Source organism: Passer montanus, unplaced genomic scaffold (assembly GCF_014805655.1).
Source record: "Passer montanus isolate IOZ18808 unplaced genomic scaffold, ASM1480565v1 scaffold22, whole genome shotgun sequence".
Lineage (NCBI taxonomy): Eukaryota > Metazoa > Chordata > Aves > Passeriformes > Passeridae > Passer > Passer montanus.
Genome location: NW_024366815.1, coordinates 12,555,130 through 12,579,531, shown reverse-complemented (window position 1 = coordinate 12,579,531; position 24,402 = coordinate 12,555,130). Strand labels below are relative to the sequence as shown.

The window sequence follows — 24,402 nt, the reverse complement described above, 5'->3', positions numbered from 1 at the left end:
ACCCTAGAACTGGATGCAGCACTCCAGTACTCCTAGATGGAGTCCAGTAACTTATTCAGACTAACAAATTTTAGCCTTCATGAGGCTAACGTGCTATGAGTCACAGGGAACATGCAGTTTTTTCCCATTGCAAAAGTCTCTGCCAAGCCAGCTGGGATGTACACATCTTCCTTAACACAGTCCTGGCAGTCAGTTTAATCCTGAACTCTGTGATCCAACTGTATGAGCTAAGCCTAGGAAAAGCGCTCTTCCTCCCACAACCCTCTTCCCTCTTCCCCTGCACTCCAGTTTTGGCCAGATTCAGATTTCCAGAAGATTGTGGTATGGAAAGAAAGTATCAAAATACGGGTATGACTAATTCTGCACTAGGAAAGCTAACAAATCATTCCTGACTCAGGCTGTGCAAACAGCTGAAACATTATTGTTTTACTATAGTTCTCACTGATTTTAGTTCAGAGCTACAAGCATCACAGATATGTTGTGAGCAAACAAAAGAGAGGAATGAAGGAGATGATAGAGGGAGACCAGAAAACCAATAAAGCTTACCACACGTGCTAACCACCCTGAATTTACCCTTACAGGGGATGGAAATTGTGCAGACTATGAACAGTGATCCTGGTCTTGCTGTTGGTATGTAGCCTCTTCTGAGATTCAAGTTTTACAGCAGGAAATGCTGAGAATATGAAGATGTGTTCTGCAGAATTGTTTTTAACTTGTGTGTACTCTTAGGTTACACAGCTTTTAACGGCGTTGACTTTGAGGGCACTTTTCATGTGAACACAGTGACAGATGACGACTATGCTGGTTTTATTTTTGGTTATCAAGACAGCTCTAGCTTTTATGTAGTAATGTGGAAACAGACGGAGCAGACGTACTGGCAAGCGACTCCCTTCCGAGCTGTTGCAGAGCCCGGCATTCAGCTAAAGGTACTGGTGGTGGCTCCTGGCTAAGGACACAGTGCTCACTGCAGCCTGGCTGTGCCATCTTGCCATGTGCTGGCCATGGGCTAGGTCATCATGCCATGCATAAGCCAAGCCACTGCACAGCATGTCAGCTGTGCTGCCCGACTGCTGTTCTCTATTGGCAACCATTGTCAAAATGGTCAAGTCAGGCAGCTGCCACACAGGTCTTTTAATAGCACTGTTTTTTAAGGAACTTAATCTTGCCTTTCTAATCAGCTGGATCATTTAGTCTCTGCAGTGATTGTGCTCTGACCCTCACTGGTCAGATTGCCTTGTTTTCCTTTGTCCAGGTACCCAGCTGGTTGCTTTGTCCATGTAGACAGTGGCAGTGGCTGTAGAAGAGACATTAGGGGCCTGTTAGTAGCAGAGAGCTTCTGCAGACCTGCTCCTCACTAAAAAAAAAAACAAAAAAAAAAAACAAAAAAAACTTGGTTCCTGAAAGTGACTTTTCTCTGTGGTCACTGTTGGAAAATTGTATTTTTGCAGGCTGTGAAATCCAAGACAGGTCCTGGCGAGCACCTCCGCAACTCCCTCTGGCACACAGGGGACACCAATGATCAGGTCAGGCTACTGTGGAAGGACCCCCGAAATGTAGGGTGGAAAGACAAAGTCTCCTATCGCTGGTTCTTGCAGCACAGACCTCAGATTGGTTATATCAGGTAAGAGAGGAAAGTTTAGGTAAGGTGTAATTTCTCAACACCTGACTCAGATGATACCCTAAGAATCTGTATTATGTCTGGGCTTTGTACTGATAAAGCCTTATAACAAATTAGACTTTGGGAATTCAGCCTGCAGCTCTTTTCTTAGAAAATTCCAAGTTAAACCTCTTTGTATGGACCATCTGTCTCTTTTTACTGTGCCTTATCCTGATGAGCTCTTTTCTGGCTTTAATACCTTGTTTTCCAAGCTACTGCTGGCCACTGATCTGAAAAGCAATATATTTAATATTTCTTAATTTTAATATTTTAGAATATTTTTGTTGGAATTGAGATTGTTCATTATGTATTCTAGGATAGCAGAATAAAAGTTGTCCACTTAGAATGTGTGATTCTAACTAACAGGTAATTATCCTCATGTGATAGACGTGATATTACTCAGCATATAGTCAGAAAGTTTGTCAAAGCTTTGTAATGTGTGTTATATATTCTTATTTTGGGCTTTTTTTGGGAAAAAAAATAGTTAATAATATTTTAAAAATCACCATTCAGGATGAAACATTTTAGTCTGTAACATCCAGCAAAGAAATCAATAGGAATTATACTTGTAGATCAAAGCTGATGTTAAAATGCAAAAAACTAACTGCCATGGCATGATGGGCTCAGGTCTTTCAACCTTATAATAGAACAGAAATATGGGTAAGTCAGCTTTTCTTCAAGAAAATCACCACCCTGCAGTTGAGGTGAAGTAACTTGATGGTGTAATTATTCCACTTTTCTAGTGCAGAGCATCATCTTCTGTGGTAATTGGAGTGAGCATGATTGACTTTTGCACTAAAATGGATTAGGAACATTTATACTATCAATTATTGTGCCCCAGCCACAGGGCAGTAGCGAATTGATCTTGGGTGGCAACTTACATTTAGACCAAGAAGTTAGTGAAGCTGCTGCATGAGCAAACATCTCCTATGGCTGCAGTCTCTACAACCAGCCTAGTAATGCTCCCTGTAAGTGGGAAAGGTAGCAGAGTCTGTGTCACAGAATCCTTTAAAATTAAAGGCAGCAGGCCTAAAGCGAGCCTCTGTCAGCTCTCTGTCTACTCTTGCTGTGGTCTGGTTAGACCAGATGCCACAGTCCACTGTGTGTCTAGCAAAGGTCTTCTGAGGCTTCAAGGAAGTCACTTGAGCCGGCCTCTCCCGTGGAAATTTGCAAGAACTACTAACTGTAGTTCTACAAATTCATTGTACAGATACTTTTGAACTGCCCCAGCAAATCAGTAAATAAAATCAGAAACATACCAGGATTTGGGCTTTTTCCCTTATTTTATGAAAGGAACTTTCATTCCTTTTACCATTTGCTGTTTTCTTGTATGCAGAAATGTACCAGCAGTATCCTCATCCAGAGCAGGGCCCCCCAGGCTCTGGATGTGTCCTCCAGGTCATTTACCCTGTATCCCATAGGCTGAGGACTTGATGTGGGCAGTGCTGCAACAAACAGCCCAGCTGGCTCCAGTGTGGTGCTGCTCAAGCCCTCAATACAGAGCACACACTGGGAAGCTGGTGGGGGCAGCTTTCACAGGGCTATTTGGGAATTTGCTGATGTGTTTTCTCACAAGAAGGTGCTAGATCAGCAAAACAGTTCCTAGAGGTAATAATATTCACATTTTTAAAGAAATCTCACAGACAAGTTTAAGATCCCAACAGTTGGTTTGAAACTTTTCCTATTACTAAAAAAAAAAAGTTCAGCTTCAAACTATGCAAGACAATATCCATCTAGCCTTCTTCAACTGATCTAGTCTGGTTCTCCTATCACTATTGACTGTGGAAAATTTCAAGGGCTAAAGCACTCAGCTGGACTGACTATAGAAAAAAAAAAAATTCCAAAGCTTTTTTAGGATATATAGAAACCCCTCAAAAAACCCTTCCTTGTCTGGCTCTTGCCAGCATGCAGCATTGCTCCAGTTCCCAGTCAACACAAGAGCTCCCTTAACTGCTTTTTCTCCCTTGGGTTGGGTGGGAGGGATAGCACGTCCAAGAATAGAGTCTCCATGGATAACAACATCACTTTCAGGAACGTTGCAGCCTTAGAAAAGACCTAATAGAGCTTCTCTTTGCTTTCATTAAGGGCAAGATTTTATGAAGGCTCTGACCTAGTGGCAGACTCTGGTGTAACTATAGACACCACAATGCGTGGAGGACGGCTTGGAGTTTTCTGCTTCTCTCAGGAAAACATTATTTGGTCCAACCTGAAATACCGCTGCAATGGTAATGTTGCTCTGAGGCCAATTTAGCTAACAACTAGCAAGTGACAATGAAGGACCAGTAGTAAGGCTGTTGCATTAAGCCATTGAGCATTCTTTCCTTTCCCCTTCTTTTACAAGTTACTCAGAGCTGTGAAATGCCTGCCCTGACTCCAGCAGTACACTGCAGCCCAGCCAGGCAGGAACTAACACCTCACAGCTGCTCCTCCCGGAGCAGTCACTCTGCTACAGAGAATGTGCCATCTGAGGGGCATAGCTGTGATCAGAGAATTAGGAATGTTACATAAAACCAACTGACTGAGCTGTACACACACATTAAATACACTGATGCCATAATGTATGTAGAAGCCTTGAGCTTTGAATACAAGGTGAAATGCACCTGGAGAGCCAGTGAGCTCAGACATCACTGTCAGCTGTGTACTTGCTGGCTGGTCCTGTGTGTGGACACAAGATCATAAGATGCCTTTCCTCCCACGCAGGAATGCTCTTGATTTTGTGGGAGCGTGCTGGCTCAGTTCTCTCAGGGCAAGAGCCTTGTAGCTTAGTCCTGATCATCTACTATACAAAATAACTCAAACTTTTGTCACTCACACAGAATCTGATCATTTCAGGGTATTTCTATCCCATCAGCAGTGCAGGCAACTTGAACTGGGGCTGAAGGGGCTGCCCCTCTTCCTCTCAGCATCCATACCCAGTCTTTGGAAAATAATCTACCAGACAAGTTGAAATAGTTTCCTTGCCTGCTTTCAGGGATCTGAGCCCAGTCCAGGACTGCAGGGCACATGGGCACTCTGTGGCATGTTATGCTGATGGACTCTGATACTTGGACACTTAGTCTGACTCTTGAAGGTCACAGTTAAACAGGGAACTTCTAGACAGTAGTGCTTAGAAATAAAAATTACTTGGTAAGTATTTTCAACTGCACTGTAGTTTCCCAGAAAGCATGTATCAAAGCTGCCACTGAGACACACTTATATGGCAGTGAGCAGGCAAGTGGCATTGCTGCAGGAGCTGCATAAAGTCAATGGAACCCACTCAAAAGAACTCTGAAGTCCCCCAGTATCTCTGTTTTCATATCAGAGAAGTTCCTACATTATGCAGAAAAGGTTGAAATTCCTTTCAAGCCTTTTGAAGGTGCTCAACAAAAAGCAAAGGACTTAACACCCTTTCCTACATACTGTGTGTTTATACACATCTTTTTTTGAGTTTAGAACTACCTCTCCTGCATCAGTGTGGAAATAATCAAAGTGAAGTTGAAGTCATGCAATTGAGCTTTGTTGCTGTGGCTCCATTGCTGGCTGCAGCTTTAACTCTGTCACAACTCTGTGGTTGCTCTGTCGCTCTCCAGGTAAAATGTTTTGGCATCTGGCAAAGGCAGACTGCAAATAATGCTTCAAACAGAGCTGCAGCTGCTCTTATGAGATTGATCCATCTCCAGCTCCCTTGTCCAAGTCTCAAGTCTTTATGCCAGTGGCTGTTGGTCCTAGGGTTAATGCTGTTTGTCCCTTCTTGTGGCCTGTGAAACTATCACAGGAAGTTGAATTAGGATACATGAGAAATAGAGATGCTGATGCTACAAATGTGTCTGGCATGCATGTCTCTTGCCTTTCTGGTCAGTGTTTATTGATAAAAAATTAAGAATGCTAGCCACAAAGTCTTCAGAGATATGTAATTTGAAGATTGACAGTCCTCCTTTGTGGACTGGCACTGTAGCACTCATTGTCTTGTTAGCCTCTTTGTGTTTCTCAGTGATATACTGAGATAAAACTGAAAATATTCCCTGTTAATTCTTAATGTGGAAACAAAAGAGAAGCACGTTACCTAAAAAGAGAGCAGGTGGGTAATTTAAGTGCTCCTGAACTTTGTCAGAAGAGACTAAACTTTTGCATATTTTCCTGTTTTCAGACACCATCCCAGAGGACTTTCAAGAATTTCAAGCGCAGCAGTTTGGTGTTGGGGATATTTAAAAAGTAAAAGCAAACTAACATTGCTATTGCAAACAGTAAATCAATATATTTTAAATCCTTATATGATTTTTGTTGTCAGAATGCACAACGCAGCTTTGTTATCATTGATGTGACTATGTCAGACTTTTTTTTTGTAAAAAAGTGAAAATAAAAAGGAGACAAAATATACTTGGGCCTCACGTCTTTTCAAATTTGCCCTAAAATCTACAGTGTAGCATGTAACTGGAGTGACAAACTTGCTTAAAACATGCTCAAAGAAAGTTTGAATCTATTGCTTTTTTGGATTAAGCAGGGTAGGGAAGAAAGTGGAATTTTCTCCACCTTGAAAGTGTGATAAACAACAGGTTGCATCTGGTAATGAAGTGGTTCGAGCTGTTTGGCTGAGCCACATAGTACCTTTTCAGTCCTCCTAGGAATAGATTGTATCTCCTTTAGGACATTTTAAGGCCTTTGGAGACTGTTACCTTTGGCAGACCTCTTAAACAATGCATTAGACCTCCCACTCCCAAAAACTGCGAGTCACACTATCACATCATGGAAAACCAAAAAAGCTGACATCAGAGCATTGTAGTCACATCTTATGGCTTGCATGAAATTAAAACAAACAAACAAAAAGACTACAGAGATAATAAATGCAGATTCACCAAGATAAAACAATCCTAACTTTCACATACACAAAGCCAGGCTTTGACTTCTCACCAGAGCCAAGCTCTCTAGGCAGGTAGTGCAGTGTTAAGCAAAGCAATCACCAAACTTAAACCCCAAAACATCACATTAAGCACTAGTAACCATTAGGAAAGGACTGAAAACAGCCAAAATAAACTGTATCACAATGCACTCTCCAATTTGAGTGGAGAAAGGTGTTAATACAGTGTGCATATTTACTACATTTTCTTTCAAAATGGGGCTAAGAAGGGAGAGAGGACAAGCTCCAAGGACTGTTGAATAGACAGGGTAATTAGTTTAAAAATAACTATACTTTTAAAATAACTGTAGGATAATGACTTTAAAAAGTACAGTTGGAAACAGCACTTCAGTCTGGAGGGAGGGGGAAGGAATATAGTGAGAGTTTTAAAATCAGAAGTAACCCTGGGAAAATGAACAGTCCTAGCTCTTTCCCAGCACAAGGATACAGGGAGAATGCTGAGTTAAATTATCAGGTGAGAGCACCAAACAACAAAAACACGTTTCTTGTTCTCAGTACAATAAAAATACCCTTAAGGATATTACAAGCTATCAGAGGCTTTGACTACTGGCAGAATTTTCCCATGGGCTCCACCACCATTGCAAGTTTCTGGAAGCAGGGTGGCCCTAGGAGCTGTCCCATGAGGAGCCAAGTCCCACTATAAAAAGCACAATGCCAAAGCATTCTTTTAGTTCAGAGCTTCATGATGAAAGGTCCTCCAGTTTCAGTCCTCCTTTCCCCTTGGCATCACTAAACCAAACCATTCACCAGATGTCTGAGGACTGAAAGGCTATTTACTCTGGAGCAACACAGAGGGCATTGTCAAATTATTATTAATAGATACAAAAAATGTGTTTTGCTAGCTGAGCATGGGCTGTAACTGCAGTATTGTTCATTTATGAAGGAGAACACACACTGTAAAACCAATTTACATCTTCCTTATCAAACATTTGCATTTCACCAGAAACGGACCCTTCTCCAGGCAGAAATCCTCTCTGAATAGTGTGGGCACAGCCTGGGCAGAAGGCAGTCACCACACTCACCCATTCCACCACTGCAGAACACGTGGGGCTTGCAGTGCTCAAATTTTGCACAAGTGGAGGCAACAGGCCTGGCCCACCCTGACCCGTCTGCAGCACAGGCCGCACACATCAGTTCCATCAGAAAACACAACGGCACTCGGCCTTCAAATCCTTGCCAGGCTCCAAAGCTCTGCTCAGCCCGTGTGCTCCTGCTACAGTGGCTGGGAGGGAGCACCCTGGTCCTTTGTCTTATCAGCTGGCTTCCCACCATGGAGCTTGCCTGTTTCCAGGCTCTCTTCCAGTCCATGACCACTGGAGGCTGAAAGTGAGATAGTGGCTCTGGCTTTCATGCTATTGCCAAAGGTAACTCTGTGAAGCTGTGAGCTTCTAACCACCCTGACAGAAAACCTACAGGCTTGCAGTCTGACAGCCACAGATAAAAGTCACAAGTCAGACAGCCAGAACTTTCATTTCACAAGGTTCTGTTGGGACCTTACGGTGGGATGCTGGAGCTTACTGTGTCTGTTACATTGATACACCAAATGCTGGGCAGCCTATAAGCCCAAGAGTGAAGCCAGCTGTAGCAAACATTTGTCCCAAGAAGATCACAGTCGGGGCTTGGGGAACCTTCTGCCTCTTACATTCTCATCAGAGATTGTGCAGTCCCTGTTTAAAAGTGTTTAAACAAGTTTCTCTACCACCACAACCCCTTCTGGACAATTGTGCAACGCAGACATCGTTCCATGTGTGGCCTCCGGCAACTGAAGATGCTGCAATCCCACATCTTTTGAATTGAACATGTAGCTCACTCTTGACCCCACCGCCTGCACAGCAGGCTGGACTCAGCTGGAGCAGAAGCTTTATAACTACTTTGGAGTTCAGAGTCCTGCAGTTTCTGCACCAGGATCCACCCTCTCAACAAAGGTTAACTCTTTCCTGTGTGCTGCAAACACATGACAAATACACTTCAAGTGCTTCGGTTTCCTGAAGACCATCTGGTTGGAATCCAAGGAGGGAAGATCCTGCCTGGATGCTGCAGTGATGGGTGAGGGCAGCAGTGGGCAGGCTGGAGGGAGCCTATGGAGCACAGGCACCTGACTGTGTCAGTCCCTGAAACCTGTCTCTGCCTTGCTCCTAGGCCCAAACACACACCCTGCCAGCTCCATGCACCAGAGCTCTCTCACACACCAGGAGCTGCACAGGGAGTAACAGCCACGTTGGAAGCTTGGTCAGCAGTTTCTCAAAACCACAGGGAACTGTGTCCTGGTGTGGGTCTGGGCAGCTCTCCGGCATGGGTGCCACCAGTACCAGTACCAGGAGGCAGCCTGCAGCTGAAACAGGACACGGATGGTGAGCGGGAAGGAACTACCACCCATGAAGACAAAGCACTTTCCCTGGTGTGGATCTCAGCATGTCAAGTTCAACAGCTGCCCACCCCAGCACCTGGGCAAGTGCAGGGAAACAAAAAAGAAAAAAAAATCAGAGATCTGCATCTTAAATAGCTGCACAGTGCTTCAGTGCTACATCAGCCTTGAAGGTATTTTGTTTGCACTGCAAAGGTATCTTACACATCTCAGGGAGCTGGGTTGTACAGAACAGATGGTGCGAGATCTGCATCTCAAATAGCTGCACAGTGCTTCAGTGCTACATCAGCCTTGAAGATATTTTGTTTGCACTGCAAAGATATCTTACACATCTCTCTGGGTTGTACAGAACAGATGGTGCAGACAAATCTGTGCAATCTGCCATCATCCAGTATCACACATCAGAGAAATACAGAAACAACATGGACATTGAAAGCCTCTAATATTCCACATAGCAGCACTTTTTTATTAAACAACATTGAAATTTAGTGAAAATAAAAGATCAACCAATTTACTTTTACTGGCTCAGTAACTGCATAGTGCATATATTTAGATTATTTTATATGTTTCTTCTAGAATGAAATTACTTCAAAAATTTAATGTATCACAACAATTCATTTCAAATGTAAGAAAAATTTTATTGGTCCATTAAACATTAAATCTAAAACAATACATTCACTCAGTATACAAAAAGAAGTGTCCATAAAAACCATTAACATGCTAAAAAGGCAAAGCTGTTGACTATTTTACAAGTAAGATCTTACAATTCTGGAATCTTTACCAATCCTTAAAAGTCAAACTGTTACAGTTACTAAAGACCACAACACTTGCAAAAAAGTTAAATAAACTAGCAAACTTCCACTTCATTGGGCTACAGCTTAATAAAATAAAACCACACATACACACCAAAAAGTTCCCTTGAGATATTAAGAACCTTGAAAAAGACTAATTAAAATCCCCTCACCATTAAGAATGTGTTTATATTTTGACTATTTTGCATCCAGTTTTTGAACATGGCATATATGAGACTGAACACCACGAATCAGTGGTGAACAAAAAGCAGACACTGAACCCATATGTTCCTAGTAAATCTTTTCTCAGCTTGTATATTACAAGTAGAATGATTTTATCTGAAAGTTAATTCTCTGCACTTGAAGTCTGCATGGATGTCCAAAGGACACCTAAGCACCTGGACTTGTATCGTAAGAGGAAAACTAAAGCTATGGTATGTCCAATGATCCATTACTTCCCCTTCATTTTGCAAAATTCCTGGCTTTGCACTTTCTTCTTGGCTTCACGCTGAGGCTTCTTTGGCAAAAGCATGGCTGCAGTGCTGCACCCCACAGCTCTAGTGAGCAAAAGCCCTGGAAGCTTCAGGCTGCTGGAGTGGTTTCAAAGCTGATGAATGTGGCTCTGAACAAGTCTGTGAAAATGTCTGTATGCTACACACTGGGAACGATCAGGGACTGGCTGGCAGCAGGGAAGCCAACGTGGCTTATATCTGAAATAAATTCTAACTTTTAAAAACATTATTGAACAGGTGTAGAAAGAATCAAATCCAGATTCCATAAAAACCCCTGAACAAATGGAATTTGAGGTCTACTTGAAACCTACAGAATTTCCTTGGGCATTAGAAAGCACTCATCATGCCAGTCTCTCAAAGTTGCTGCTTCAAACTCTGTAGTGTGTCTACATCCCCATCCTGGGGCACCCGGGCACTCTGCCATGAGGATGTAGAAAATGCAGAGACACACCAGTTCCCAAGCTGCATAAATTCAGAATAAAAAAGCTAAAGCTTTCTAAGCACTTGACCCCTGGCATTCACTTGTACAGTCATGTGAAACACTGAATTTTAACCACTGATTACAAAACTGAAAACACAAGTAAAATGTCACGGTGTTCATTATGTGTTTCCCTCCCACAAGAACTTGTAGGCCACATCGGGAAACAAAGAATCAGTTGTCACAGAAAAACTGATCCATGTAATAAACTATGATCCTTGACTCTGCTTCAGTGCTGCAGACTGTCCTGGTATGAAAAGGAAAGGATCACTAAGACTTGGCAAAGAGCTCTTTGCTAATTTCTAGCACCAAAGACATCCCATTTGACAGGCAGCAGGTTGTCTGGGAAGGAAGGCAGTTTACAGTGCCTTTAAAAACAAATCCAAAGATAAAAAGGCAAGTAAAACAAGGAGATACAGCCTCCAAGCGAAAGACATTGCTTCTAAAGCCCAGAAGGAAAACGAGAGCAAAATTTTAGCTATGGATAATCTCAACTCATCTAGCCAGAAGGGTACGGTCTTGTAGTATTTTGCTTCATCAACTTAGGAGAAAAGCCTAGCAGTTTATAAAATCTTTACAGTGCAATTTAAAAACAGTCAATGGATTACTCTGTTGCTGATCTGTTCAGAGATGCCCATGATACTGTGGGCTGCTAGCAGTTCAAGCAGCACTATCTTAAGTACCCAAATTTTCCTCACGCTATCATTCAAAGCCAAAGAGCTGTTAAAAAACAGCTTTTTCACAAGTGCAATGGTTGCTTCATTAATAGCAATGTTCCAACCCAGAAATGGCTGCAGCAGTAGCTGACAAAGCTATTACACATGCGTAATTTATAATCTCAAAGCGCTTATAGACTTCTAAAAAGGTGCTAAAACACAAAATAAATAAATAAATAGACATGCAGTGTTTATGAGTCTGCGAGGGGACAAACCCTCTCTCTGGACTATATATACACTAGCAACACTGAATTCTGCATTTCAGAGGAAAGCAGCCCAACCCAGGCAGGAATTACCACATTAGCTGGGCATGTACAAGCTGTTTGAACCTCACGGAAATGCTCAAAGGAGAGAGCTGAGAGTATCACAAACATGCAATACCTTTGATGTGCGATTGCAGTGGAGCTCAGCTGCAAGGGCTGCCTGCACACTTTGAGGTACTATGTGGCCGACAGCAAATGAGCATGCCCATCTGCTTTCCGCAGATCCCTAGAAAAGTTTTATCATCTCATTTGTTAGTCCAGTTACTTGGATTCAGACACTTGGTCTCTGAGTCTGCCCCACTTATTTTACCCCAAACAAGAACCAGTCATGACTGCGGCTCTTGGTTGCCTTCACAAAGAAAAGTAAAATTGTTCCAGTCTCAGATGATAGTGCAGCAGTGAAGTCCCATATAAACTTTATGATGGCAAATTTGACAAAGTAGGAAAAAGCCAATAAAATTGTTTCACCTTACCAGCATGACTTCTGTTAACACTGTCTGTTCCTCCAAAAGTCTATTAAAGATAGCATTAGTTCAAATTTAAATAGAGGAAATTTAGTACAGGACATGTTCTCTGGTCTTTGTAAGCTTTCTCACTTCACACAGCCCAAAACCACTAGGAGCCAGAAGTGCTGCACTGCTTACATCTGGGAACAAATTCAACGAACAAACATGGTACAAGGCAGGATTTGCCTCAGCAGACAATCACCTGCACTTTCAGGTATGGGGAGAGAAAGTTAACTGTTTACAGCTTAAATGTAAAAAAAAATATTTATTTACAAAAGCATCAGGCTACTTGTGAGTTTTCCCACTTAATTTTCCACTGCACAGTAATACCTGAAGCAGTCTTATCCCCAAAGATTTGTCAAGCACAGATTGTTTGGTCTTCCATGTGCACTCCGGGTCTGACTGTGCCTTGTACACACTGATGTAATCTACAAGGCAGCATCACCCAGTCACAGGCTCAGTCCAGGTTTCCCAGTTCTAGTGCCACCTGAATTAATAGTTATCACAGCAGTAGGTATGAAGGCACTTCTTAACAAATTTTTTGTTAAAGCCCATTTGCATGAACTGTTTGAAATCTATGGGCTGGGAATTTGATCCCTTGACCCGAGCCGAGGATTTTATTATGTAGTTGCACATGGAAGTTCACAGTACAGATTTTACAGCAAACACTAAGGTTGTAACATTTGCCTGGCCAGCAGGAAGCCTTGTCTTGGTGAGGAACTGGAGTCTTTGCACATCCAAGTGCTACTAGTTACCGATTCCTTAGAAAGGCCTGGAAGTCCACAGCTGGATCTGGGGCACCATGGGCACACAGGCCCTCAACGTTATTTATTTTTGGGGGTTTCCCCCCAAACATTTGCTCAAAGTAGACAAAACTGTATAAACAGGCACTGCCCTATTCCCACTCTGTGTATACCTGCAGATCTACATGCTTAAGGTCAATAGTTAGTAGTAGGGAAGGATGAAGGAGCAGCTCAGTGAGGCGAGTGCTGTGTAAGAAGAATGGACTCATGCCTCACCGTGGACTTTCTTTTACAGCCTTGTTTCCTCTGTGGAAAACCTATTTCCCGAAACACAAACTGTAAAAAAAACAGCACAAGGAGGTGCAGAAAGCCCTGATGTAAATACTAGATAAAATAAGTGTTTCTGTAAACAGGAACATCCAAGGACCAAGATTAGTATTAAGATCATCCACATTTGTGACTGGGATGCCTGCTATGAGAGCCAGACAGCAGAAATATTTCTCTGCCCTATAACTTGACATAGTGTGTGCCTCCATAAAGCTCATTTCCCTGATTGTTCTGTTACAAAAAACATGGCTAATTAAAAAAAAAGCCCAAAAACCAAACAAACATAAAAACCCCAACCAAGCTTGGTTTCTCATATTACAACATATATGGCACTAGAAGGCAAATCTTGCATGCCTCTTAGGATCAGGTAAGGCATGAGCCCCGACTATTTCAGTTGTAGCACACAACTACAGCACTGGATCAAAACTGTCAGAACTGCTGCTGTGAGCGAGCTAGGTGGGACAACTGTTAGTCGTCATTGCACAGCCCGTAAGGCATGAGCCCCGACTATTTCAGTTGTAGCACACAACTACAGCACTGGATCAAAACTGCCAGAACTGCTGTCAGAGCTAGGTGGGACAACTGTTAGTTGTCATTGCACAGCCTACAAGCTCTCATCTTAGAGATTGGACAGATAAATGCTTCTGGATTGAAACAGTGTTAACAAAGGCCTTCTTCAGCTGCAGAAGTATCTGCGTAGCAGGACTCTAAATGCAGACAGAAATGTTCTGACAGGTCCCCATGCTAGCAGATCTCTTGGCAGGATGAGAATCTCCCAGCAGAAGCAAAGGGAAAAACCTGGCTCCCTGTCCAGAGCTATTTGTTGCTCTTCTAACTCAGTGTCAAAGCCCAGCTTCAACTGCTATTTTTAACTCTTGGGGCAAACAAGAAGAACACCAAGGCAGTCACTGCTGGACAGACTCCTCCTTCCCTTAGATCTCAGAACATGTATTTTGAGGCTCTAATTACTGGGATAGGTGGCACAAGTAGACAGGACTGCAGACCTGAAGATTTTATTTCAGGTGAGAGTGCACAGGGTAAGGAAGATCACATCCCTAGAAAGCTCCAAACAGGACAGAAGCCCTGGGATACCATAACAACAAGGCAGCTAAAAATGGCAATGAAAACAAGATGAGAACCAAGATCCGATATGTTAAGATTACTCACCAGGTGGGCATTAGCCATTAACTATTATAACAGAACAACTAAGGCATGTAAATCTCTTGGCCAACCCAGTGGCATCCATGTTGTGCTTTTCTTTGACTTGCAGAAAGCAGTGGATGAAGATTTAAGGCTCAATCATATTTTTTTTAAAAAGTGAGCTGCTAATTGGTTGATATTTTACACTGTACATGTGTGAATATATCTGTTGAGTGAGAGAGACAAAAACCACCAGGACTAACTCAAGTCATAAAATCATCCCACCATAATGCAGATAACAGGAGGTTCAACATTTTTCAGCATTCAGGCATTTGAGCTGTTGTTTTACCACCAAATCATCTGCTTAAATTAATTTTTTTAAAAGGTAACAAGGTAGCGTTTAATATTGTCAAGTCATTTGTACTAAGGCAGCTGCTTGTTGCATTTGTGTCTTCTGGTTTTGCTTTTCTGACTGCTTACTCCAGTGTTTGGAATAGGAGATCTACAAGAGAATTTCTGCCTTCATTAATACATCGGCTGGCTAACTCCCATCTCAACAGCAAAACTAATATCAACAGAGGAGTATAAAAATATAGCAGTTAGAAAAAATACTTTCCAACCAACACAAAAGCGGAAAATATGATGACACACTATAATCCTTTTCTGACCATCAATGCATCTAAAATATTATAAAACTAGTAATGGAAACAGAACTGATGACCTGGGAGACCTTTAGAGACAAGCTAAAACAGCATGGTAGAGAAGTAAATGAGCACCCCACTTTTAAATTTGACAGCAAGGGGCAGTGCTCCCTTAACTATAATTTTCTCAACAGCAAATGACGTAAATAAAGAATGTACCTTATTTTACATCCCCATGCAGTACACTCAACTTTTGAGTGACCTGGCAAAGTTGAACAAAATTCAGTTTGAGATTTTGTGTGTAGAACTCCCCTTCAATTATTAACTGGGCTAAATCTGAATTGCATAAAATATCCAAGTGCCTTTAAAGTAATAATAGAATAAATACTATCATTGGTACATTCCTTTCTCAATCTAGGTATAAAATAACTTAATATATTTAATACTTAGATAAACAATTTTTAGTAGATGCTTTGGCAGTCAAATTTTATATATTCTCTTATTTCTACAGAAGTATTTGGACATGGTTTTTGGAAAAAAATTATCTGGATACTACTTACAAAAATTATATGCTGTACAAAACAGCAGTCCAAATCATCACTGCAAACTGTAAAATAAACAGTTAATGAAAGAGTATAAAAAGGAATTAATGCATATTTGCTGGAAGATACCAAACATTCCTGGGAAGTAAGAAGATACCATCTGCACCACAAGTTGGTTTTTTTTCTTGTCAATGAAGCCAGCTAAAGATTGTCAGTTATTTGAAGAGTATTCCACTTATTCCAGTTTATGCAACAACTGTGTTTTCTACACACCACACATAAGCATTGTCAAGTTTCAAAACAGATTTGTTTGTTCCCTTAAGCAATGCTTGTTCATGATAATAAAAAATGGTAGAAGAAGTCTTCAATCATTTGTTTAGTCTAACTAAAAAGGTAATAACTGGTACATTATGATAAGCAGGTAATTCGTGTTTCCTCATTCCTAAAAAAAAAGAAAAAAAAAAACCAAAAAGAGAAAAACTTTAAATGACCTTTAGACTGTTCACACTGAGAACTCCCTGGTTGGGCAACAGAGTGGAGCAATAAGAGTCCATAAGTACAGACAGACACAAACCCAACAGGAGACCATCTTAATCCAGAAGATAGACCAGGTTCCAGTGAAGAATTTTTCAATCTGAGCACTCTCATAACTGTAAAGGGAAAAAAAAAAATAGAATGACACAAAATACTAACTAGGTTAAGCTATGGAGGAAGCAAGGGAGAGCAGCCCTTTATAGAGCAATATCTTGCTCAAGAACACCCAAGAAAGACTTGCAACATCTCTTCAAACTTCTACCATAAAGATTGGAAGCACCCACATAGCAGAACTTCCCGTTCACATCTTCCCTCCCAACACAGAGAGACGTTAATTTGTCAGTATTAAAGAAACCATTAAAGAAATACACTTACTGGAACCAATGAGTTACTGTCATCATCACATAGAGAGAAGCCAGGAAGAAAACAAAGTGGAAGTAGGCATAACTGTACACTGTGCCCTTCTTCTCATCGTAAACCACAGTCTGGCCTCCCCTTTTTTCAACATGCTCTTCAGCATCAGCTGTAAGAGACAGGAAACAAGAAAGTTTTGCAAACGTAATGAGAACTGAAAAGAGCAGCTGGCTTCACAGAGAACACAGCAAAACATCTACGGTGTGATTTGGGAAAGTGTGACTGATACAGAGTAACACTTGCACATTTTCTCATCCTCAGGGCATGGGCCTAAACCCTGAGTGAAAAACTGGACTAAAACTGAAATCCTGCCTTGTAACAGCTTCCTGGTTTATTGAGTAGATTTGGAGCATTGAGAGCATTTAAATTGCTCTACCTGTGCAATATTTTTCTGGCAAGTCCAAGCTGATAATCCTGATTGTACCAGGTCTGTAAATAGGACACTCCCTTCCTATCTCACTCCTCAACTGCAGTCCCTGCAGAGCTGCTGAGCCAAAAGCCCAGCAGCCAGGTACACTCACAGGCATGCCAAAAACAGAGATTACTCTTTGTATGTTGCAGGAATGAAATGTACTTTAAAGAATTATTAACTAGCCTAGTATTGCTAGTATTTTTCAAATGGTGTTGTGACATCTCTCGCTTCTCTCTGTAGCCTAACTCGGAGCACTTCATCTGCTTCAGTTTGCATTCATACTCTACTGAATGAGGGTATGAGCAGCTCTCCATCCACAGCTGTGTCCTTACTCTCTCGGTTTTTGTCCACAAGCCACAAATATGGTAAAGTTTGCAGAGAAAACATAATTACCGTCTCCGTCAGGCACACAGCAAAAGCAGCAACGAGCTACCTGTGAAACAGACAACAGGAAGGGGGTAAGAACCTGTGCTACAGCAAAGCAGAACTGCTGGGAAGGAAGGTCTGTTATGTCTGAACTACAGACACTAATTTAGAAAAGTCTGGTTTGTATTTCCAACCAGCACAAAACTTAAATTAGGATTTGCCCAGTAGCTCAGACCAGCAGTTTCCAAGCTTTGGAAAAACCTGCTCAGTAAATTTGAAGAAATGAACCAGTCTTTAAAAATTACTCTACCCATTTTACACAACTCTAGGTCCAACACAGATTCATAAAATTATGACAAAATGGTACAATAAGGCACATTCATATTCAGGGGACTTATCTATTTAGATGTGCAAACAAGTGCTTTTTAGGACATTTTTGTACTAAGATGAAAGTATAAGGAACTTTTAAAGTTCTGATGCATAGGTTAGAAATTACAACTGTTCCAGTGTGACATGTACTTCTCCTTGCAAGATTTTGCTGAAATAGAGCCAGAATGAGCACAAGAATGGATAAAAGCAGAAAACTGGTTTTACTATTTTATTTAAATGAAGATTTCATTTTTTTTAACCTGATGGAGAAAGACAAAGCTGAAATTTACACTTTCTGTGTTGAATGGTAATGTAAATGCAGAAAAGGTGCTGATCATCCAATAAACAAATATCAGAGTATTTCCTGCACCAGACTACAGTTAAAGTCAGTACTTTCTGTAGCGCATCACAAGTATTATTTGTACTCATCCTTCTCTGAGATTTCTTTTGCTTGTGGTCTGATTAAGACAATGAATGTTAGGAAAATTCACTTTCCTGTTATATCAGTCTTTATACCATGAAAGTGTTTTAACTTTGTTTACTTGTTCACAGCATGCTGTACAATGTAATGAGGCACTGGAATTTTACTGGAGACTTTGGTATTGTTCCCACTTAAGTAAAACAAACTAAAGGACTGCCCAGTCCTGAAAATAAGGACATTGCTGCTTGGAAAATTAGAGCTGTCCATGAAGGATAAAACATGGCGCTGGACAGCCAAGGTAAGGCCAGCATCCTAGGGCCTCTCAAACACCTTTGAAACCATAGCAGCATCATAGATAAGTAGCTGTCTCAAGACTGACTTAAAGGATGTCTGGACCAACAGACAAGCAGCAAGACTGCTGCAGAAATATAGTTGCTTTGCAAAGTTTTATTACGATTAGTAATGATGGTGTGGGTGCCAGTGATTAGTCAAATCACGCTGCACCTGAATGTCTGAAGGGTAGAAGACCCTTGTGTAAAATCACATTTGGGGTGCTCCAGTTTGGTTGGGACACCACATACACATGAATAAATATTTATGCTTTGCACTTCTAAACTTTATGTTACAGCTTATCCCCTGTTGCAGGGACTGGTTGCATGCTTTCCCAGACAGTAGGTCTTGAAAGTAAAATGTCCAGCAGAAACAGCAAGTGAGAGGTTCACCCCACACATCCCTGACTGCCTGTACTCAGTGGATTCATAAACTCAAGAAAAGCCAAAAAGTGCATTCTTTCTCAAAAGACTGTCCGAGATTTTATGTAAACTCCTTATTCTCTACCTCTTTCTACTCTTGCTGTGCCAAGTCTCGCCTGCAGTGCCAGCCTGCCTTATGCTGGGGCTGTACTCACATTCTGAAGCAAGCACTGGGGTTCCCTTCAACATTTTAACCAGCTGTAATTTAGTCCTGGCACAGACTGAAATTAGCAATGCTGGCACACCCGTCCTAACCCCTAAGACTCAGCTGCCTCCAGCAGAGCTGACAAACCCTCTCTGGGCTGGAGACACAGTGCAGTCAGTTGCTCTTCTTCAGCACTCCTTTCTTTATATTTACATTTAATGGCTCTTGTACATTTTTTAAAACCCAAGAAACCAGAACTATTCCAGTAGGCAAGTACTCTGGCTGACGAGATGGACCTTCCCGGTGAGGGCCACATCCCAAATCCATGCTGTGCCATAGGTCCCAGCCTTCCCGCTGCTCCTCCACAGGGCACAGAGCCACACCACTGGCAGAGGCCTCCTACAGTGCCTGGCTGGCAGAGGAGGTGCAGGGGCACAAAGGGCAGCTGTTTTCCCTGCAGTGCTCCCGTCCTGTCCCTCAGCGCGGGGTGGGAAGGCACAGGCCCCGTCAGGACCTGCCTGAGGCAGGCCATGCCAGGCCTGGGTGCCCCGTGCCCGGCTGGCAGCGAGGGCTGGGCTGGCACGGGCCAGCCACAGCATCCTGCCACAGGGAAGCACCCTGGCACTCCCACACTGGAATGTCTTGTGATTCCCCACGCCCAGCTACTGCAAACACCAAAGGCCTCAGCAGATACCTCTGTGTTTATGAACTCTCACACTCAGATTAAAGACTTGTGAAATGGAAGCTAAATCTGCAGATGCAAGCAACACCAATGCAGAGAGAGCTAGGGACGGAGATTTATCTTCCAAACACACACGTATATTTGAAGAGCATCACTAGCAATAAGCAAAGGGAAACTCTTACTTAGCAAAACCCCACTGATTTCCCAGAGTTTTCTGGGTGTTCCCAGGACAAGGAAGCCAAAGTAAGAGGTAGGTGGAACAAAGAAACTTGTACAGCTGAAACAGGAACAAGAAATACAATCAGAAATTAAATTATTGGCTAAAAGAAAGGAACTACTTATGTATGGAAATAAAAATAAGAGATAAGAACTTGGGATCTTAGTTGCTATGAGAACAAAGGCAACCAGGACTGAAAATGTTCAAGAACTCCTCCACTTTTTCTTCTGGTAGCTTTCCAGCACACTTTTCCCTTAAGTGAGAGGACATGAGCTCATGCTGAACACAAGATTTACAGGAAGTCTGCAGGATGCCGAATAAAGTTTGAGAGCAGCAAATAGTCTTAGTACATAAAGGAACCTCTATGGGACCAGCAAGAACTACAGAAGGGCCAATGTGGATTAATGTTCTGATGAGCCCATACCCAGGCGCACATAGCATACATGCTAACAAGAATAGCTTCTCTTTTCAGATTACTGGCCACAAAAACAACAGCAATAAAAGCATGGGGAAAAGTTTACACAAAAATCCTGTGTGAAGAAGCAAGAACTCACTTCGGTTTCAGCTGTTGCATATATTCCTCTCAGTGCCTCTGAGCTTGCACGTGTTGTTGAGGTCAGACTAGAAGGAAAAGAAGACAGTGTCAAAGCCCTGGGCATAACTATAGCCCCATCAGGGTAACTCTTCAACATGACAGCTAACATAAATAGTCTACTCCCATGTCTCAGCCAAGCATTTGCCTGGATGCTATCATCAAGAACTAAGCATGTGAAAAGTTTGTCCTGCACTAGGTAGAAACCAGCCTGGCAGATGGCCACTGGCCAGCTCAGACTGAATCATGAGCTTAAAAGTAGGTCACTCCAGAAAGGTGATGAATTCACCACCATCTGACAGCAGCAAAATCTAAGTGCTCCAATTTGCAAACCAGAAGAGATCTCCCCTGCTGAGCACAACCAGTGCATTTATACTCAGTTCACAGCCATCACTATGGCTCAGCATTTCTGTAAAGGCTTTGCCAGCAAACTCACAGGTCTCTGGCAGTCAGTTTTCAAAAGTTAATTACCAGCAACTGTTGTCAGTGTACCACTTCCTAGAAATTACTTTCTTGCATGACTGTAGTTATTTGTGGGGGAATCCTTTCTACCTTCTTCTGACAGGAAACACTTCTTGCTCTGTCCTGCCCTTTTAGGATAGGAAATGCAAATTTCCCACTACCCACAAGAGGGCTTTAGTATACACACTGAGCCTTGGCAAGAAATGCTTCAAAACACTCCCCTTGAAGGTATTCTTACCTCTCCAGCTACATGGCACAGTTCAGTGGCAGGCTACATGAATATTGTCTTCATGGTGAAACACCTCCCTGATGCACTGTAAGTGCCCTTCTAATGTGAACTACATCCATTATACCCATATTTATGTATTTTGTATCAGAACAAAATGGAACACATGTATTTGATAAACAGAATAATAAGTCTCTTGTTTTTACTTCACAAAAATACAAAGGGGTATCTTTACGTGAATTTTGAAGTGGACCGATTCAGTAGCAGAACCTGCTCCAAAACCAGCAGCAGACAGGCAGTGCTGCCTGCCTCCTGGCAAGCTGCACAGCCAAAATAAATGACACACCACCTCTCAATCACCGGCAACTCCCTGTCCCTGAGCATAACTTAATTTATTGAAGTGAGCTGCAATAATACAAGGTGAGCATCAAAGGTGAGCAGCACAGGCACAAGAAGGGTTTTTTTTTGGAGCAGATCAATGGCAAATCCTGATGGCAATACTGTGTTCATCATTTGTTCAAAGGAAGGCATAAACCCTCCCAACAGTTAAGTCTGTTTTCAAGATCTTCAAGGACAGTCATAGCCTCTGCCAGGAGGCTACAAAAATTTCAGATAGATTTTTCAGGTGAATGTAACTGTATAGAGTTTTAGAGTTTAACACTGAGATTACTTGGGATCACAGACAGGTGGAATTTCTTTCCCTCTGCCTCTAGATAAATTGCCCTACTTGATTTTAATGAGATATATTTGTTTTGAAAGTTGCATTACCCTGTTGAACATCTTTAGCTAAAACGTCTAAAATTCTGAAGCTGAGGAAAATACGAACCTTCCAGCTCAGCTTTATTCCACACCTCTCTGTAACTCTGCATGAGGCCTGCTATAAACCTTCACTCTTTGGACCACAACATTGCATTTACAAAAAGGTAACTGAAAACTCCCAGACTTACCAAGAATATAAAATGCAGCCAAACAGAATCGTAGTACCCAAGCCAGTAACCAGGTTTTCATCTCTGTGCAGGCCTTGACTGAATTCAGGTACACAGATTGTGATATTCCGGTTGTTTTCATCCAGGACTTCACAAACAAACAAAAAGAACAGTTTGCAGAGCTCATTTCACTGCATTTTAAAGTAGTCTTCAGACTGAAGGCTTTAATTGAATTTTTATTATCTGATAGGAGGTAGGTAAATTTCAGTAGTTTCTGTCTACCTCTTAGAAAGATCACAGAGAAAAAAATGGGTAAATCTGACCTGGCGGACTCTGTGTTTCAGACAAAACAATGCAACTTAGTAGTGTACTAAAATTTCCTGTCTGACCACAACAGACAAACAAGGAAGAAAACCAACTGTTCTGTGAACTAAGAAATAGGAAGCTGGAAGTCTGTCAACACTTCACCCAAGGCTACAAAATCATGTAAGACTAAGACAGTACAGACCTTAGACCAGAAATCTCTTCTGACAGCAAGGGTGCCTTGAGAACAACTACAAAATCCATACACAGTAAAAAAGGTGGTCAGTAGTCACCCTGTTCTCAGTCAAATCAGTCTTAGGTAAGTTCATGGCAAACCTGAGTAATGGGGCCTGGGACCCCACAGTAAGCACCAGCACCTCACACAATCTCTGGCACATGGCACTGTGAAAGCTGACAAGCAAATGTGGAGTCCTTATCACACAGACCGGCAAAGAAGGAGCACCTCTGAGAGCAGATGACAACTGTGAAAATTCTCAGGCATGGGAAGACAAGGAGGACTGAGAGTGTGCTTGATGCATACTCTAACAAATGCAATAACCACACTTGCAATATATACAAGAAGAATTAGGTCATTCACTTAACTGCTGAAGACTTTGTGACAAGCATGAAGCAACACAAGGCATATGATTTGATTCCACATATTACTTTTTTCCCTTCTTTTTCCATTGTGGACAGACTTTTGAGTAACTCAAATGCCTTCTAAATTCAACTTTATATTAATTCAAAACATGGCTAAAGTTTCATAAGTAAATTTTACACCTAAATACTGTCTGGTTTACTTCCTATCTCTAGAATACTCTTGTGTGTTTATCTGTACCTACACAAGTATGACAGACTTTTTCCCCCACCCTTCCCCTTTCTTCTTGAGAGGTGTCTGTATAAACTTTTCCTTCCTGTCATTGGACTTCTTTTCCTCCAGCTGTTGTTGTTTCAGCTATTGAACACTAAAAGCTGGGCAATAATAAAGAAAGGGTGTACTAACTCAAACTACAAAAATCTTCTCTAGGTGAAAAAAATGCTTCCAATGCAAACATATGAATCCTCCATTTATTTGGGTAGAGGAAAGTTTGAACTATGCTGTAAAGTCTTGCTCTGGATTTGCTGTGTCAAGAACTTAAAACTCTAGCAAGTTCCATACTCCTGAACTGCAATACTAGTGGCTGAAAGGCAAGTGGAGTTCAAGAGCTCTGCTGAAGAACAGCATCATTTCAGCTGCAACATAACTCTGAGACATAACTCCGAGTCCTTTCTTCTAATATTTCCTCTCAAAATGAAATACAAGTGGTACTCAAGTTCTTGCTTCATTAGGAGTCCAGGCCTACCCAGAAGACTAATTCTAGGAGAAAAAAGTGTCATATTAGTATGCACTTTGATGGCCAGCACCTACTAACTGGACCTTGTAAACTTCTGGATGGAGCTGATCACCCAGCTTCTTCCAGAGGAATCCAAGAGCCATTTGTTCCAACCCTTTCCTATCATGTGACCTAACACATTATGTATTTTGTCATATTCAGCATTATGAGAATGTGTACTTCTCATAGGAGGAACAGATTACAAGACTTTGGGAAATTTGTTCATAGGAAACAGTGCAAGAGATGCAACTCACCCAAGGTAAGTTAAGTGTCCCCATACCAAAGCATTTAACACCCAGGGAGAGTGCAAATTGCACAGTCTCTTGGCTGCACAGATTTATTTGCAATTTTTTCTGTGAAGACCAAACCCAGCACTTCTATATCCCTAAGTCTGTTAATCCAGGTTTGCTAAATTCTTGCTTTTAATACACAACATGTTTAAAAGCATTGACATAAAGCATTAGATGACTTACTTGTTTCTGGTGGTTTGCTGGATAGTGCTGAGAAAGTGAGGTACATGACATAGCAGCTGATGACTCCTGACTGCAGCAAGCCAGAATGGGGCTGGCCTTTACAAGAATAAGGAAAATTGGTTATTTTTGTAGACATTATAGCAAACTGAAAAAGAAATTT

The 24,402-nt window shown here is 41.8% G+C and overlaps 2 protein-coding genes across 2 annotated transcripts in view; one reads left to right on the top strand and one right to left on the bottom strand.

Moving 5' to 3' along the window:
* THBS4 (thrombospondin 4) overlaps positions 1–6,009 on the top strand; it is a 39,406-nt gene extending 33,397 nt beyond the window's left edge. The window contains exons 18-22 of the mRNA XM_039709739.1: positions 582–630; positions 730–926; positions 1,449–1,621; positions 3,743–3,882; positions 5,784–6,009. Coding sequence (XP_039565673.1) covers positions 582–630; positions 730–926; positions 1,449–1,621; positions 3,743–3,882; positions 5,784–5,845 — 621 coding nt within the window. The 3' untranslated portion in view covers positions 5,846–6,009. The remainder of the gene's footprint in view (positions 1–581; positions 631–729; positions 927–1,448; positions 1,622–3,742; positions 3,883–5,783) is intronic.
* Positions 6,010–13,775: 7,766 nt separating this feature from the next.
* The window catches only part of SERINC5 (serine incorporator 5), a 36,016-nt gene continuing 25,389 nt past the window's right edge, over positions 13,776–24,402 (bottom strand). The window contains 6 exon segments of the mRNA XM_039709836.1: positions 13,776–16,225; positions 16,485–16,632; positions 17,329–17,368; positions 20,442–20,508; positions 22,115–22,241; positions 24,243–24,338. Coding sequence (XP_039565770.1) covers positions 16,078–16,225; positions 16,485–16,632; positions 17,329–17,368; positions 20,442–20,508; positions 22,115–22,241; positions 24,243–24,338 — 626 coding nt within the window. The 3' untranslated portion in view covers positions 13,776–16,077.